Source organism: Triturus cristatus, chromosome 3_2, assembly GCF_964204655.1.
Source record: "Triturus cristatus chromosome 3_2, aTriCri1.1, whole genome shotgun sequence".
NCBI classification, from domain to species: domain Eukaryota; kingdom Metazoa; phylum Chordata; class Amphibia; order Caudata; family Salamandridae; genus Triturus; species Triturus cristatus.
The window spans coordinates 533668418-533682928 of NC_140584.1; the positions used below are offsets into that span (position 1 = coordinate 533668418).

A 14511-nucleotide genomic window follows, 5' to 3' on the forward strand; every position below is an offset into this window, starting at 1 on the left:
ATCTTTTCTTCGGTGCCGAAGGTTGTTTTTCGGCACCGCTGGCAGGCTGGCTCGAGCCGCCGGAAGGCTTATTAGGCTTCTTCACCGGGCCCGAAGGTGGGGTGTTCGAAGCAGTGTCTTTGGTCTTGCCCGGAGGCAAAGGTGTGACCTAAGCCTTTTTGGGTGTCGGCGCAGGTGTGGGAGGGGGCATTTTATTCACGACCCTCTGCGCCTGGGTGATGTCCTCCACATCAGAGTCGTCGGCTTCGGAAGCACTGACTAGGTCCTCTTCGGTGTGCTGCTGTCCCGGAGCTTCAACGTGGTCCCCGAAGATGTCGACTGGAACAGAAGTCGAGGAGTGCGCCATTTTTTGTCTGGCCCTTCGATCTCGAATAGTCTTTTTGGATCTAAAAGACTTGCAGGCGGTACAGTCTCAAGCCTCGTGTTCAGGGGAGAGGCAGAGGTTGCACACCTCATGAAGATCGGTGTGGGGGAATTTGGACCCACATCGAGGGCACTTCTTGAATGGAGTTCTTTCCATCAGCCGGGACCGGAGCCTGGATAGGCCCGAAGTCTGCCATCGATGACTGGAATCGAAGGTGTGTCGAAGAAGAAGTTGATTGAGGAGATCAGGATCTGAACAATACCGCGGAGAGCGAGGATTCCGCTTCGATCGTCGAACTGGAATGTTCGGAACCGGAGCACGAAGTATTACATCCGAGCCCGATTGCGGGAAAAAACAATCTGAGGATGGAGCCGAAGCCCATGCGCAATACGATCCAAAGGAGGAGTCACTCACCTCCTGACTTCCAAAGACTTTCCAAGAGGAAAAACAAACTGCAAACATCCGGGCCCAACACCAGATGGCGATCTATGCAAAAGTGTGTAATCTGCAGCTCATATGCCTCGAACTCCCATTTTCCTACAGACAGTGTGGTTGAAGTACAAATATGCTGACTAATATATGACTGACCAACTTTAATTGATACTGGCACTGCTTGCTGTAATAGATATTCTTCATAAAAGTTACACTTGAAATCTTAATAGATTTATTTAAAAAACGAAATATCTAAGGCTTGAAAAAGGCTGCTGTCAATTAGATCAGAAATGTACAATAGTATACCGTAAACCAATCATCAAAGAGGATAGATCTAATAAAACCATTCACTGAAGCCTATTCAAGTTGCATAACACAAACTAAGTATTGAAAAAGAAATACCTGGCTGAAGTTCAAATGCTGTTGTTGGAATGCAGATGCCAATTTATGCTGTCGATGACCCATAGTTGGTGGATGGTTGATTCTTCCAGGGGCAGACCTGCCTTTTATCAGTGGCTGGAATACGGGTTCTGAAATAGTTAAAATTAAAAACAGATGCTGGTTCAGATTCAACAACAGACCTGTCTTAGAGAAGATAATGCAGAGAGCATGGGAAGACAAAATCTAGCTTTTGGAAGATTCCACATTGGAAAGGCTCAAGTACCACATGGCATATCGGGGAATCACATTTAAATTAATGGTATAACTACATAGTCATTAGACTGCAGCTTGTTGTTTTCCATATATTTTCTTTAAACTTACATGCACAAGGGCAGTTACAGATATTACCCATGTGACTAAGCAATTCTGCACTGTTCTTGCTAGAAATTCATGCCACTATGAGTAGGAAGTGCCTCTTTTTGACACTGTCACCCCCATTTTTGCCTGGTATTCGATGCAATTTTGTCTGGAAGTGCACTGGAGTCCTGCTATCCAGGCCCCCACTGCTAGATCTTTCCCAAAACTGTAAAAATGTTCCCACAATAGGCAACACCTTTGGCACCCCTTTAAGTCCCTAGTGCACGGTACCCCAGGAACCTAGGGCATGGGTACCAAAGAGGGTCCCTAAAGGCTGCAGCATGTTTTGGTGCAACACTAAGGGACCCCTCAACTAACTCATGCAGACTACCATTGCAGGATGCATGCCTTGGTGCAGACAAAAGTAAAAACACAACATGGCACACACCCCTGTGTGCCATGCCTACAGGCACTGCCTGCAAATCAGTACTAGTGACCAGAGAAGCCATTTTAAGTACATGTGCTGCACACTGGTGAAAACGAGTTCCCCAGCTACATGATGGTTTAACTGAAACCAAAGATATCTGATATCTTATATTAATGAACCCACACTGATTCCAGTGATGGATGTAATACATGCCCCCAAAATGCATCTTTCGAGAAGCCCCCTGAAAACCTAACTACCAGTGTACTGGCTGACTAGCCTGCCAACACAGACAAGTTCCTGACCCCCACGGGTGAGTGTCAACACTCTCAGAAGTTCAGGAACAAAGCCTGCTTCGGCAGATGGGTGTTTTACACCACCTTCCAGCAAGATGACCTGTAAATTTGCATTCCAAGGCAGGGGGCTTCAAAGAGCCTGCTGCCTTAGTATGCAAATCTGGCTTCCCTCAGAGGGATGCCCTGCCACCTGATCAGGGACCATTTGGCATCTGGATAGATAAGAAAATTAGTAGACCTAGAGGCGGATTCCCCTCAGGCTAGTTCCACCCCGAAGGTAGGCTACCTGATGTGGACACAACATTTCAGTGTCTTCCACCTTTATGATGGCATAATTAGGTATTCTGGGACAGGGTTATGCTCATGTTCCACAGATAGCGGTCAAATAGGGGTTCGAGTGATCCCAAGGGTGAGTAGCCCATTGGCTCCTACCTTACACTTCTCTAAGGAAATCAGATCCTGCCAACTTGAAAGAAGACCGACGAGTCGCAAGAACCAATAACAGAAGACCAGCAGCTGACTTGGTGCCAACCCTGCTGGTCTGTCTGCTGTCCGACAATTACGCCAAAGACGACTTGTCCTGCTGATGCCTGTGCCTCCAAAACCCTGGGAGGACTTCCAGACTTCAACTAAGACCCAGGAACTCCCATGGAGTAGTGGAGCTGCTCAACCTGCATCCAGCAGGCACCCCAAAAGAGCTGAGAGGACTCCAGACCGCCCAAAATCCGACACCAAAAACACCACTGCACCCGTGGCCCTAGCCCAAGTGGAAGTGTGCCAATGGTGCCAGCATAGTCCCCAGACCCACTAGACTCGAAGCACACCTTTGGCTTCCGAGCTGTGGAATTACTGATGCCGCCTGCAACATCTTCTGCGAGTATCTCTAGTGACAGAAACCAGACGCCTCAGGATATTGTAGCACCTGCCCACCCAGGCCCGAGAGGAGGAGTACCAACATCCTGAATATGGAGACCTGAGCCCCCCGGTTGGTTCAGCCAGACTGGCCATCCACTACCAACCTGCAGCTTCTTTGCTACCAGAAAGAGCCTCACTGACTTCAACAACACTGTATTGCACCTGTTTGCCCCAGTGCCACCAGACTTGACCTGTTGGTGCTGCCTTGGACCTTGCCCCATACTTACCTTAGGTCCAGGAGATTGGTCTCGTAAGTCACTGTAAAGAAATAATAAGAAAATAAAAAAATTGAATATATATATATATATTATCTACTGGCGGTCGCCAGTAGATAGTTATAGTTAGGACCGTGTTTCCATAGGAAATCCGCAATATTCTATTTGGAATAACTTTTGCGTCGATTGACGAATCCTCGCGAAATTTTCGAAATAGCTGGGGCGCTCCGCTCCTTCCCTGAAAGTCTCGGGGGGGATTCGTCAAGCGGGGGCTGAGAAAAAGGGGGGGTCCCAAAACGCGTTTTCCCCATGCATTTTCCCATAGGACCTTTAGTCCGCGCTACAGCCCGAACGGCTGAACAGAAAATCTTGAAATTTGGCAGAGAGGTAGTCCTCAGGTCAGGGATGTGCCTTTTGCAGGTCTGGTGTAAATCTGTTCAGTATTTTCTGAGAAAATAGCATTTAAAAGCATATATATATCTATAGGCGCGCACCGTGCGCGTACGGTAAGCGCACCCTGCCGTGCACGAGCGCAATTCTGATTGGTTGTTAGATCTTAGTAAACATTCGAATCGGTCGAAACCAGGAAGTGTCAGCCACCATTTAGTCTCTCGCAGTCCGAGGGAGGTGAAAAATAAAGGTGGAGAACATGAATAGGGGGCAGGGTGGGCAGTTCCTGACCCCCTAGCCATTGTCAGGGGGTCCCCAAAGGACCCCCAAGGGTCATAAATGTTTTTAATATTTTTACGAAAAATCGCAGTGCGCTTACCGTGCGTGCACGGTAGAAACGTGAAAATTACGCGAACGGCGTAACGTGGGGGCGCGGTGCGCAAAGCGCACCGCGCGCCCACAGAGCGCGCAAGGTGCGCGAAGCGCACCGTGCGTGCACGGTACGCGCACGGTGAAAAACCTTAAAAATAAAAATTCAATAATAAATACATAACTTAGCATTTAAAAAACCGTACAAATTCACCGAAAAAACCATAGGTTTCACACACGTTATAGTTCGGAATTAGCATTTAAAAAACCTTGCAAATTCACTTAAAAAACCATAGGTTTCACACATGTTATAGTTAGCTGGACATTTCCCTCGTAAAAAACCAATGAAATTCCCCCGTTATAGTTAGTAAAGGGAACTATAACTCACGCGACCGCAATCCACTGCTGATGACGTCAGATATTACATCACTGATGACATGTGTCTTTCTGTAAAATAAATATTTATTAAATATGTATAGCTAAAGGTTAAAGGAAAGAAAAATGGGTAAATAAGTGAATAAATACAGTGATGTAATATCTGACGTCATCAGCAGTGGATTGCGGTCGCGTGAGTTATAGTTCCCTTTACTAACTATAACGGGGGAATTTCATTGGTTTTTTACGAGGGAAATGTCCAGCTAACTATAACATGTGTGAAACCTATGGTTTTTGAAGTGAATATATATATATATCAATCACCATCCTCTTGGAGCCAGCGACCAGCAGCCTGGTGCATGTCAGGGTTAGAGGAAAACCCAAAACTATTCCAAGTCATAACATAACAGCACTCTGTGCAACACGCACTCCTTCCCAAAATGAATCAGCAGTTCGAGGAAGTTTATCTTATGAGTTTATTCTCATGGCCAAACCATGAGGGCTTGTTTGGCCATGAGAATAAACTTAGTAGATAAACTTCAGCGAACTGCTGATTCATTTTGGGAAGGAGTGCGTGTTGCACAGAGTGCTGAGACGTTGTGACTTGGAATATATATATGTACATATGCACACGTGTTATTGTAAATTGGTGTGGATCTCCATATGCAGTCGTTTGTACCGTTTGACTGTGCGTATTGCAGATGTCAAACACTAGTCTCTGATAAGCCCATGGCTGCTCGGCCTCACTACTCTCTAAGAGCACCTTGGAATTGCTAGAACACCCCTGTCTACTTATAAGGGATACCTGGACTCTTTGAACAGTATACCTCTTTGTAGTATACTATATAAAGAGCCAGCTAACTACACTATGTCCCCAGTATTATCTTTATTTTAGTCAAAGCTTTGGAGTCTGTTCTGAAGTTATCTACTCACTAGATAAAAAATAAAAAGGCAGGGTGAGGACTTGTACATATCATTTCTCTTCCCCCGAAAGAGTGCTAAATGTAATACAGAGACGGTTCGCACAATGAAACTTGGCGGGAATTGATGGTGTTTTAGGAAGATAATGTAATGGGTAGCTAGAGGAAGGAAAAGCAAAATTGGTACCAAATATTCAACACAATACCCTAGATTCTTAATAAATATGAACATGTAAAAAAGTCTTACAATTTTAAAAAACACAATAGCCTTACATAAAACAAGTGCATCAAGCATGCGCTGAAAGAGTGGAGGACAATGTATAATGCCAGCTTGGAAACTTATGGTATATAAAATACCATTAGATAATTTTTGTACTTTCTCTCAGATGTTAATTTACAAGTGAAAACGTGTGCATTTAAAAAAAATTGCCATTTGCATAAAGCATGCAGAAGAGCATAGAAGATGCCATACTTTGAAGAAATGCTTACCTGTATTGGAGAGAGGATTGGAATTCAATCTGTTATTTTCTATTCTCATTGGGGGTACCACCACAGTGCATATAGCTGGTTTGGTTTTTATGTTATCTGAGGATTGCGTTTCTGTATTTTGATTAGTATCTCCAGTAAAATTGCTTTCTTCAAATGGGCTGTCATGTCCGGACGAATCTGATGTTGGAGAGCCATCGACCGTATCACATCCACTCTCAGGATCATCATCTGACATGCTAGAATACAAAATCCTTAATTAAAGGTTATGTTGAATAACACCAAGAAATGTGCCTATTCTGTACACCTATTATTCATAGGTAATTATCAATCTCAGAGCAATATATTTTAACAGGTACTTGCAATATTGAATATCAGAAAATGGAAGGCAAAAAAAAAGAAAAGAAAAAGGGGGGCACTTTGAAGTAAAGTGCATGTTAGAACTGTCCACTGCCAGTTTAAAACCAAAATATTTGTTATGAACGAAGACTAGTCCAGGAAACCCTCAAAACACAATGGATAGGATTGGCTATAAACTGCAAAACAGGCCAGGAATGGACAAATAATAAGTACACTTATAGCTTCTAATTACATTATGTAATTTGCACCCCTTTACCTCACTATGCATGTGCACTAATTCCGTACCCATTTAGGATTACTAGGTGTCAAAGGTTGGACAGTAGACTGTAAATAAATACAACTGGGCATGCTACTTTAACTTTGTGTGCAGTCAAAAAAGATATAGAACATTTTTCAAACACTTGTAGTTGCTATATAGAAAAGCAGACAATTTTGACAGAAACTGATGTCATTCAGTTTCTGTCAAAATTGTTTGCTTTTCTATATAATAACTGCAAGTGTTTGAAAAATGTTCTATATCTTTTTGCCCACACGCAAAGTTAAAGTAGCCTGCCCAGGTGTATTTTTTACAGTTTATATATTCCTGGATATGGACAATTTCATCCCCCAGTATTTTCCAAGTTAAAGATTGGACAGTATGCAGAAACCACACTGAAAGACAAGTGATCCAAAGGAGGAGTCACATACCTCGTGACTTCCAAAGACTTTCCAAGACAAAAACAAGTGCCAACACCAGATGACGATCTATGCACAGTGTGTAATCTGCAGCTCATATGCCTCGAACAATAAGTAATTACCCAATGCCATTACAGCAGGGCCCTGAGTCCTGAGAGGAGGCTACGGGAGATGGGGAACAGGAGGAGACGCAAATGACAATGGATTCCCAGTCGTTGTCGGATGTCTTGCAGGCAATACACTCAACCAGAGCATATATGGTTCAGAGGATAGAAGCGGTTGCAATAGATGTGAATCTCCTCAGGTGTGACTTGCGGAAAGTGGCTGACAGTCACTAATGCAAAAGGTAATGTAGAAATGTTACAAACGGAGGTGCGGACCCTCAGAGATATGGTAATAGCACTCCAAAAAAGGGTTATCCAGCTAGATGAACGAGCATAGGATTCCTAAGGGAGGTCCCGGAGGAATAATCTCCGCTTTGTAAGATTCACTGAACGGGCCGAGGGCCAGTCAGAAGAGCTCTTTCTAGAGGACTGGATAGTAAAGGAACTAGCTCCCAAGCCCATATCAAAATTCTTCAGCATTGAAAGGGCGCACAGATCAGTGGCAGTCCTCCTCGATGTCGGGGACACCGCTGAGAGCGATCATCGCTCGTTTCGGCAATTATAGAGATAGAGATGTGAATTTCCAGACCACGCGTACCAAAAGCCCACCGCAGTTTGAGGATCATCCTATCTCCATTTACCCGGATTACACCCAGCGTGTCCAACTCAGTGAAAAACCTTTCTTAATGTTAAACGGCGCCTATGAGAACTGAGTATGAAATACAGCTTATTAATCCCAGAAAAGCTGAGAGTAGAGCAAGCAGGCTGCACCCTTTTCTTTTATTCGGCAGCTGAAGCCAGTGACTGGCTGGATTCAAGTGGAATGCCAGGGGGCCCTCCTGGTTCCGTCATCCGGTACTCCCTCAAGAACTCCCTGGACGGGCAATACTAATAATGAGAGAAGGCAAGGTGCACGGTCAAATTCGTAACCACGCATGGGCAGCCCTGGTAGAGTTTGTTTAGACGGTACTCTGCAAACATCGGATACTGACAGTGCAAAAATCCAGAACAGCAACTCAGAGCTCGGGAGGCGACCAGGAGCGACAGGAAGATTCGACTGGGTGAACATGACGGCCTACCAGACCCCTCCACAGAGGGAACGACAAAGGTTTGAGCAGGAGGGTAAAGGTGAGCGGGACGAAAAAGAACAAGTAGACATTTGGACATTGCATACATGGGAGCCATGTAGTTAAATGTAGACTGGCCTGAAAAACTAGTTACTTACCTTCGGTAACGATATATCTATAAGAAACGTTATAGATTCCTTACCTTAGAATTACCCCAAGGCGTCAGACTGGATCCAGAGAGTTTTTCGTCAGCAGTACCTCTGCACGTGGGAAGGTGGCGTTGGTCGGCTCTGCGTCCGTTGTAGGCATCGTGCCACCGGAATGACATCGTGGTAGCTACTTAGATGCCGCCCTCGCACGCTGACGTCAGTTCTGTACATGACTTTCTGCACCAGAAACGCAGAGACATGCAAGGCACTGACCATTGGTGCACAAAACTAGGGCCCTGAAAGGATATCCTTAACCCTAGAAATCAGTTCGCAGAACAGAGGATGGGTGGGGCGATAAGGAATCTATAACTAACTGCTTCTTGCAGATATATCGTTACCAAAGGTAAGTAACTTGTTCATCTGAAAGAAACACGTTCGTTATAGATTCCTTACCTTAGAATGGATATCCCAGGAATACCAACCCCAATGGTGGGTCTGCGAACCAATATTACACCAGAAAATCCTGGAGAACAGAGCGGCCAAAGAAGCCGTCTCTCCGGACTTGACCGTCCAGGCAGTAGTGTTTCGTAAAGGTGTGCAACGATGCCCACGTAGCTGGCTGACAGATGTCGCTCAGAGGAACTCCTTGCCCTAAGGCAGCAATGACTTGTCACCCACGGTGGAATGGGCGCGCAACCCTACTGGAGGCTCCTTTTTCGCCAGAGAATAACAGGCCTTGATACACAAAACGACCCACTGACAGTGTCCATTTGTGGACGGCCCGGCCTTTTTTGGCGCCCACGTAGCCAACAAAGAGCTGGTCATCCACCCGGAACTGTTTTGTGCGGTCTAGATAAAAAGACAGCGCATGTTTTGGGTCCAGACAGTGTAGCCTCTCTTCCTCTTTGGAAGGATGCGGAGGGGGAAAGAAGGTGGGCAAAGTGATGATCTGCCCAATGTGAAAAGCAGCAACAACCTTTGGCAGAAAGGATGGACGAGTTCTGAGGACAACTTTGTCCGGATGCACAAAGAGAAAAGGAGGCTTTGAAGAAAGAGCCTGGAGCTCACTCACTCACCCACCCACCTGGCAGTAGTGATGGCCACCAGGAATGCAGTTTTGAGAGTTAAAAGCCTCAAAGGACAGTTGTGAAGTGGCTCAAAGGGAGCGCACATTAAATAAGTTAAGACTAGATTCAAGTCCCCATGACGCATAACGAAAGGAACAGGAGGAAAGAGATGAGTTATGCCTTTCAAGAATCGGTTAACAACTGGGGACTTGAAAAGAGAAGGCTGATCTGGAAGCCTAAGGAATAAAACACAACATGCGAAGGCTGGCCCATGTATGGCATGCACCGACAGTGCAGACTGAGGATTGTTCCTTAGCCCTATTGGATATTGAGCAAGCCTTTGACTCGGTGAAATGGAATTACATTTCGAACGTTCTACAAAAGATGGGGATACGAGACGAGTTCGTTCAATGGATTCAGTTATTATATAGTAACCCGTTGGCCAGAGTGCTACTCAGATGGGTGGTATCGGATCAGTTTGCATTGTTAAGGGGCACAAGACAGGGATGTCCCCTATCGCCGCTATTATTCGCGGTGGCGATGGAACGATTAGCAGCGAAACTCAGGAAAAATATGAGAGATTATGGAATTCTTGTAGAAGACACAGAGCACATAGTATCTATGTATATCAACGATATGTTGGTATATTTACGGCACCCTGGATGAACAGCACAGCTCCTGATAGAATAATTTAGGGAGTTTTTGGGACTCCATGTCAACCAAAGTAAGTCGTCCCTGGTATCTCTGGGGAGGTTGGCAAGGGAGGATGTTTCGGCATATGCCGAGGTGGGACTGCAGTGGAAACTAGAGGGAGTACGTTATCCAGGGGTTCAATTATACCAGACGTCATAAAGTAATAGCTGGAATACAGGCCTCGGTGGGCTTTTGGCAGTCTCTGCCTCTTTCTTTGATGTGGAAGGTGGCACTTACGAAAAATGATTTTTCCTCGCTGCCTCTAAGCGATGCAACATAGCTTTTATGACATCCCAATATCCCTTACCAAGACACTGGACAGCCTGCTGGTGGAGCTGTTATGGGGGAATAAGTGTACGCGGATTAAATTGGAAACTCTCCAAAGAAAGTGGGTAGATGGACGGGTGGAGTTGCCCCGGTTATATCTTTATAACCTAGCGACACACCTTCAACGTGCAGTTCATTGGTTGGAGGACGGTAATAACTGGGTACGGTTGCGGGAAGCACATAACCTAAATTGCTTATAATGGGGTGCGCAACTTCCAGGGACTTTCCTTACTTAATTAAAAGAGTGGCGAAACTCTGGGAAGATACGGTGAAAAAAGTGATACGGAGAGCACCATATGCACCCGACATGCCACTATGGGTTGCACGACCTTTAAAAAAAGAAAATTAGTGGAAGTTATGACCATACAGAAAGATGGTGGTTGCCTCACCATGGGGGATTTATATAGCAATAATCAGTATATCACTCGAGAGAAGGCGATGACTACGTTTGAATTCGATTAGGTCAATTCCTGCAGTATAATAAGATAGCAGCTGAAGCCAGGGAATTGTGGCCATCGTTTCCAGAGGAGCCCCCACGGTACGAGACATTCACAACTATACCTACAATGGCAAGAGGGCGGTGTCGGATTTCTCATATGTATAGGGCCCTTGGAGATGATAGTCCAATGAGTGCTCTGCCGATACAGGCAAGATGGGAGTAGGGTTTCCGAGGGCCCTCTGACAGGGAGAGACTGGATAAAGATTCACAAAGGAGTCAGAGAGGTGAGCTCTAATTCCAGATTCTAACTAATCTAATAGAACATAGTTCATCAATTATACATCACCCCATATAAACTGAATAAAATCTACCGGGATAGAACGGACGGGTGCCTGAGGTGTGGGACGGCTGCTGCACGTTTTCTGCATATGGTATGGGAATGCGGGGAACTGCGCACATTCTGGCAGGAAGTGATATACTTCAAATAGCAACGGGATGGGTTATCCCTGGGATGGTATGCATGGTCATCCTGAACCTGCTGCCTGCCCCAAAACTGACACAATTGGGTAGGAAATGTGTATTATTAGGACTAGTACTTACAAAGAGGAGAGTGGCAATCTCATGGCTCAGTCCAAAGCCTCTGCCAATACATAAATGGGTACAGGATTTGAGGGAATGGGCAACAGCGGAATTGGTAAGAATGAAGCACATTAGACATGATGAATGACTTGAGGGGCATACCCAAGCATGGTCTGCGATGATCGCAGATGTTAAAATTGTAGAAGAAATAACTGAGGAGGAAGGCAGAGTTTCACAGAATGCCCCAGAACAGGAAATGTGAAGGGTGTAAGAAAGTGGCTCTGTATATACTGCACCAAAGTAAAGTTCAGTGTGCACAGAGTCCACAGTCCCCAGAGGTTTGGCAGAGGCTAAAGTTAGATATAACCTTACTCTCTAAAGTGGTAGCTTGGTCGAGCAGTAAGGCAGTATCAGAGGACAGTGTAAAGCATTTGTTGTACACACTCGGTCAGCAAATGGTCTCACACACTCAATAACTGAACTCTAGGCCAATGGTTTGTATATAAAAATATATATAGTTTTATTTTAGAACCAACAATAGGTATCAAAATATACTTTCTCAGAATGAGAGGCTTTAGTTAAATACTTTCAATAGGCAATAGACTTGAATGCAATTGTTACAGTTGTTGCAATAGGCAACACAATTCAAACACAAGTATTGAGCTCAATGTAACTTTTTAAGTAAATGCAATTTCAGTTACTTTACATATGATTTTCTTACTCAGGGTTGGACCCTGGATTCAATCCTGGTGCATTTCCTGTAAACAGTTGAAAGAAATCGTTTTTGTTACACAGGCGATTTTTAAGGAATATTTGTAAGTTTCAAAAATCAACACTTATGAAGAATTTCTGGCAAAAACCGGGCAATGTTATCCTATGGAGGAAAATCAAGTTATCGGTAAGTACGGTTGTAATTACTTTTCAGGGTCAATGCTGGGTACCAAGATCCAGCACTGGGATCTCCCTGATAGCAGGTGAGTAATTTTGTTTGTTGATCAGCTGCTTTTTAGTGAATATTTTAAAGTTTCAAAACTCGACACTTAGAAGAATTTCCAAGTAAAACCAGTCAATGTTACCTTATGGAGGAAAAGTGAGTTATCAGCTTTTGGGTAAGTACTCGACTGGCAGAGTTAAGGTTCTGGGCATAGACTCGGGGAGTCTCCCAGGGTCAGGTAGGTACAGTTGTTACACCCTCAGCGGCACAGGGGCAGCCGGGTGCAGAGAGAGTTAGGCCCAATGTTAGCCTATGGCGGGCAGGGGGCCCTTGGTTAGAGGCTGCTAGCAGGCAGGCCACACGGCTGTGGGAGCTGGGCTCCTGGTCACTTACTCAGGGCAAGTGGGGAAGTAGGTCAGGATAGATGTTGCACTCCCAGGGGCACTCGGGCGGCTGGGTTCAGGGTGGTTTTGAGCCGTCGGGTGCTCAATGGATTTCAATGGAGAAGCTACAAAACGAACAAAGGCTGCAAGCTCGGGGACGAAGATTCTTCAGGTGCGACCACCACTTTGAGAGGTAAGTTGGGAAGCTGTAGGTTAGGTAGGCACCCAGGAGCTGGGCACAGGGGGCCGGGTGCAGGGGTGTCTTTTCGCGTCGGGAAATCTTACCTTACCAGATGGTCACGGTTGGAGGGGTCCCTGGTTTTGAGGCAGCAGACGTCGTCAGGAGCGTCGAGGTGGGACCTTAGGTGCTGGATTCTTGGTCAGTGTCACCCGGGGGACGTCCTTGGGGTCTTTGCCCACTCAGGCACAGGCCAGGCTTGGCGGGTGCAGGAGTCGCGGTTCCTGGTTGGCACCAGGGGCTTGTTACTGTTCGTGGGAGTCCCAGTCTTTTAGAGTCACAAGGCCTGTAGGGTTGGGGCCAAGTCAGTTGGTGTCGTCCTCTTGTTAGCAGCTGCACAGCAGGTCTTCTTTCTTCTTGTTCTTGCTTGTTTCGGATTCGGGATCTGAGGAAGGAAGGTTCAGGGTACCCCTAAATACTACATTTAGGGGCGTTACCGGTAGGTAGAGGTCAGGGACCAATGGGTCCCTTCCTTGGGGTGGGTACACCACCTATCCTGCCACTCTCCAGTGGGAGGGGGGCAGGAGCCTAATCCTGATTGGGCAGGGCTACCCATCCTCAATATGGCGAGAGCCCAGAATTGTGGTTCACCCAGCCTCCCCCACCTGAGGGGCGGGGTTGGCAGAGGCTGGCACACCCCCTTACCTCACTTGGGTTCTCCTGCCAGTCATCCCGCCAGAGTGGGGGGCAGAAGCGGTGGGGGCCAGTTGCTGAGTACAGCAAGTGGCCTGGAGAAGCTCACAAAGGTGGCTTGCCTTTGAAGCTTCCCCTGCCCATCCTGGGGGAGGAGACCTAGCACCTCGCCCAGAATGTGCATTGTTGCAGGCCCAGGAGAGCGGAAGGCTCTCTACCCAGGGGTCCAGCAACATGTCTGCTGTGTGGAAGCCTAGGCAGCCTCTCAGACAGGACATGGATTGTGGGTTAGGTTCAGGGGGCGAAGTTGCCCTCTGTGGTGCATCTTACATGAAATCCCACACTGCCACCAGTGTGGGTTTAATGTGCTGAAAAGTTTTGATACCAAACTTCTCAGTCTTCAGTGTAGCCATCATGGTGCTGTGGAGTTCGTGTTGACAACCTCTCAGCTCCATATACTCTTAATGGCAGCACTGAACTTACAATGCCCAGGAATGGACCTGGGCACTGTAGGGGTACAGGGCTCATGCACCTGTACCCACACCACTGGCATAGTGCAACCAGCTAGAGGGGTGACTGAGGTAAGCCAGGGCAGTGTGTTTGTGGGCATGGCACACAGGGATGTGTGCCATGTCAACTGTTTTACATATTATGTAAATAAACAAGGGCAATAGAAAATTACTGCAAAGTAATAAAGCAAAATACAAGTGGAAGAGAGAAGCTGGAAGAACAAGATATTCTAGGGAAGCAGAGTTATCTGCGCAGAGAGGGCTTGAGGACAGTGGGTATCGAGGCCCCTTCTCAGCATTCTCATGCTTGGAGCCTGCATCTCCCGAGACCGGTGCTTCACCGGGCTTGTGTTGAAGTTGCGCCCTGGAAGGATGATCCTCAGATGGTGTCAAAGATGTGAAGGTCTTGGGTGTAGGTTTCACTTGGATC

The 14511-nt window shown here is 46.3% G+C and overlaps 1 protein-coding gene across 4 annotated transcripts in view; it reads right to left on the reverse strand.

Annotated features, from left to right (window-relative positions):
• HIPK3 (homeodomain interacting protein kinase 3) overlaps nt 1-14511 on the reverse strand; it is a 503936-nt gene that overhangs the window by 47031 nt on the left and 442394 nt on the right. For all 4 annotated transcript variants that reach the window (XM_085648240.1, XM_085648239.1, XM_085648238.1 and 1 more), the window contains exons 14-15: nt 5928-6163; nt 1199-1326 (exon numbers count right to left, since the gene is read on the reverse strand). In XM_085648240.1, coding sequence (XP_085504366.1) covers nt 1199-1326; nt 5928-6163 — 364 coding nt within the window. The remainder of the gene's footprint in view (nt 1-1198; nt 1327-5927; nt 6164-14511) is intronic.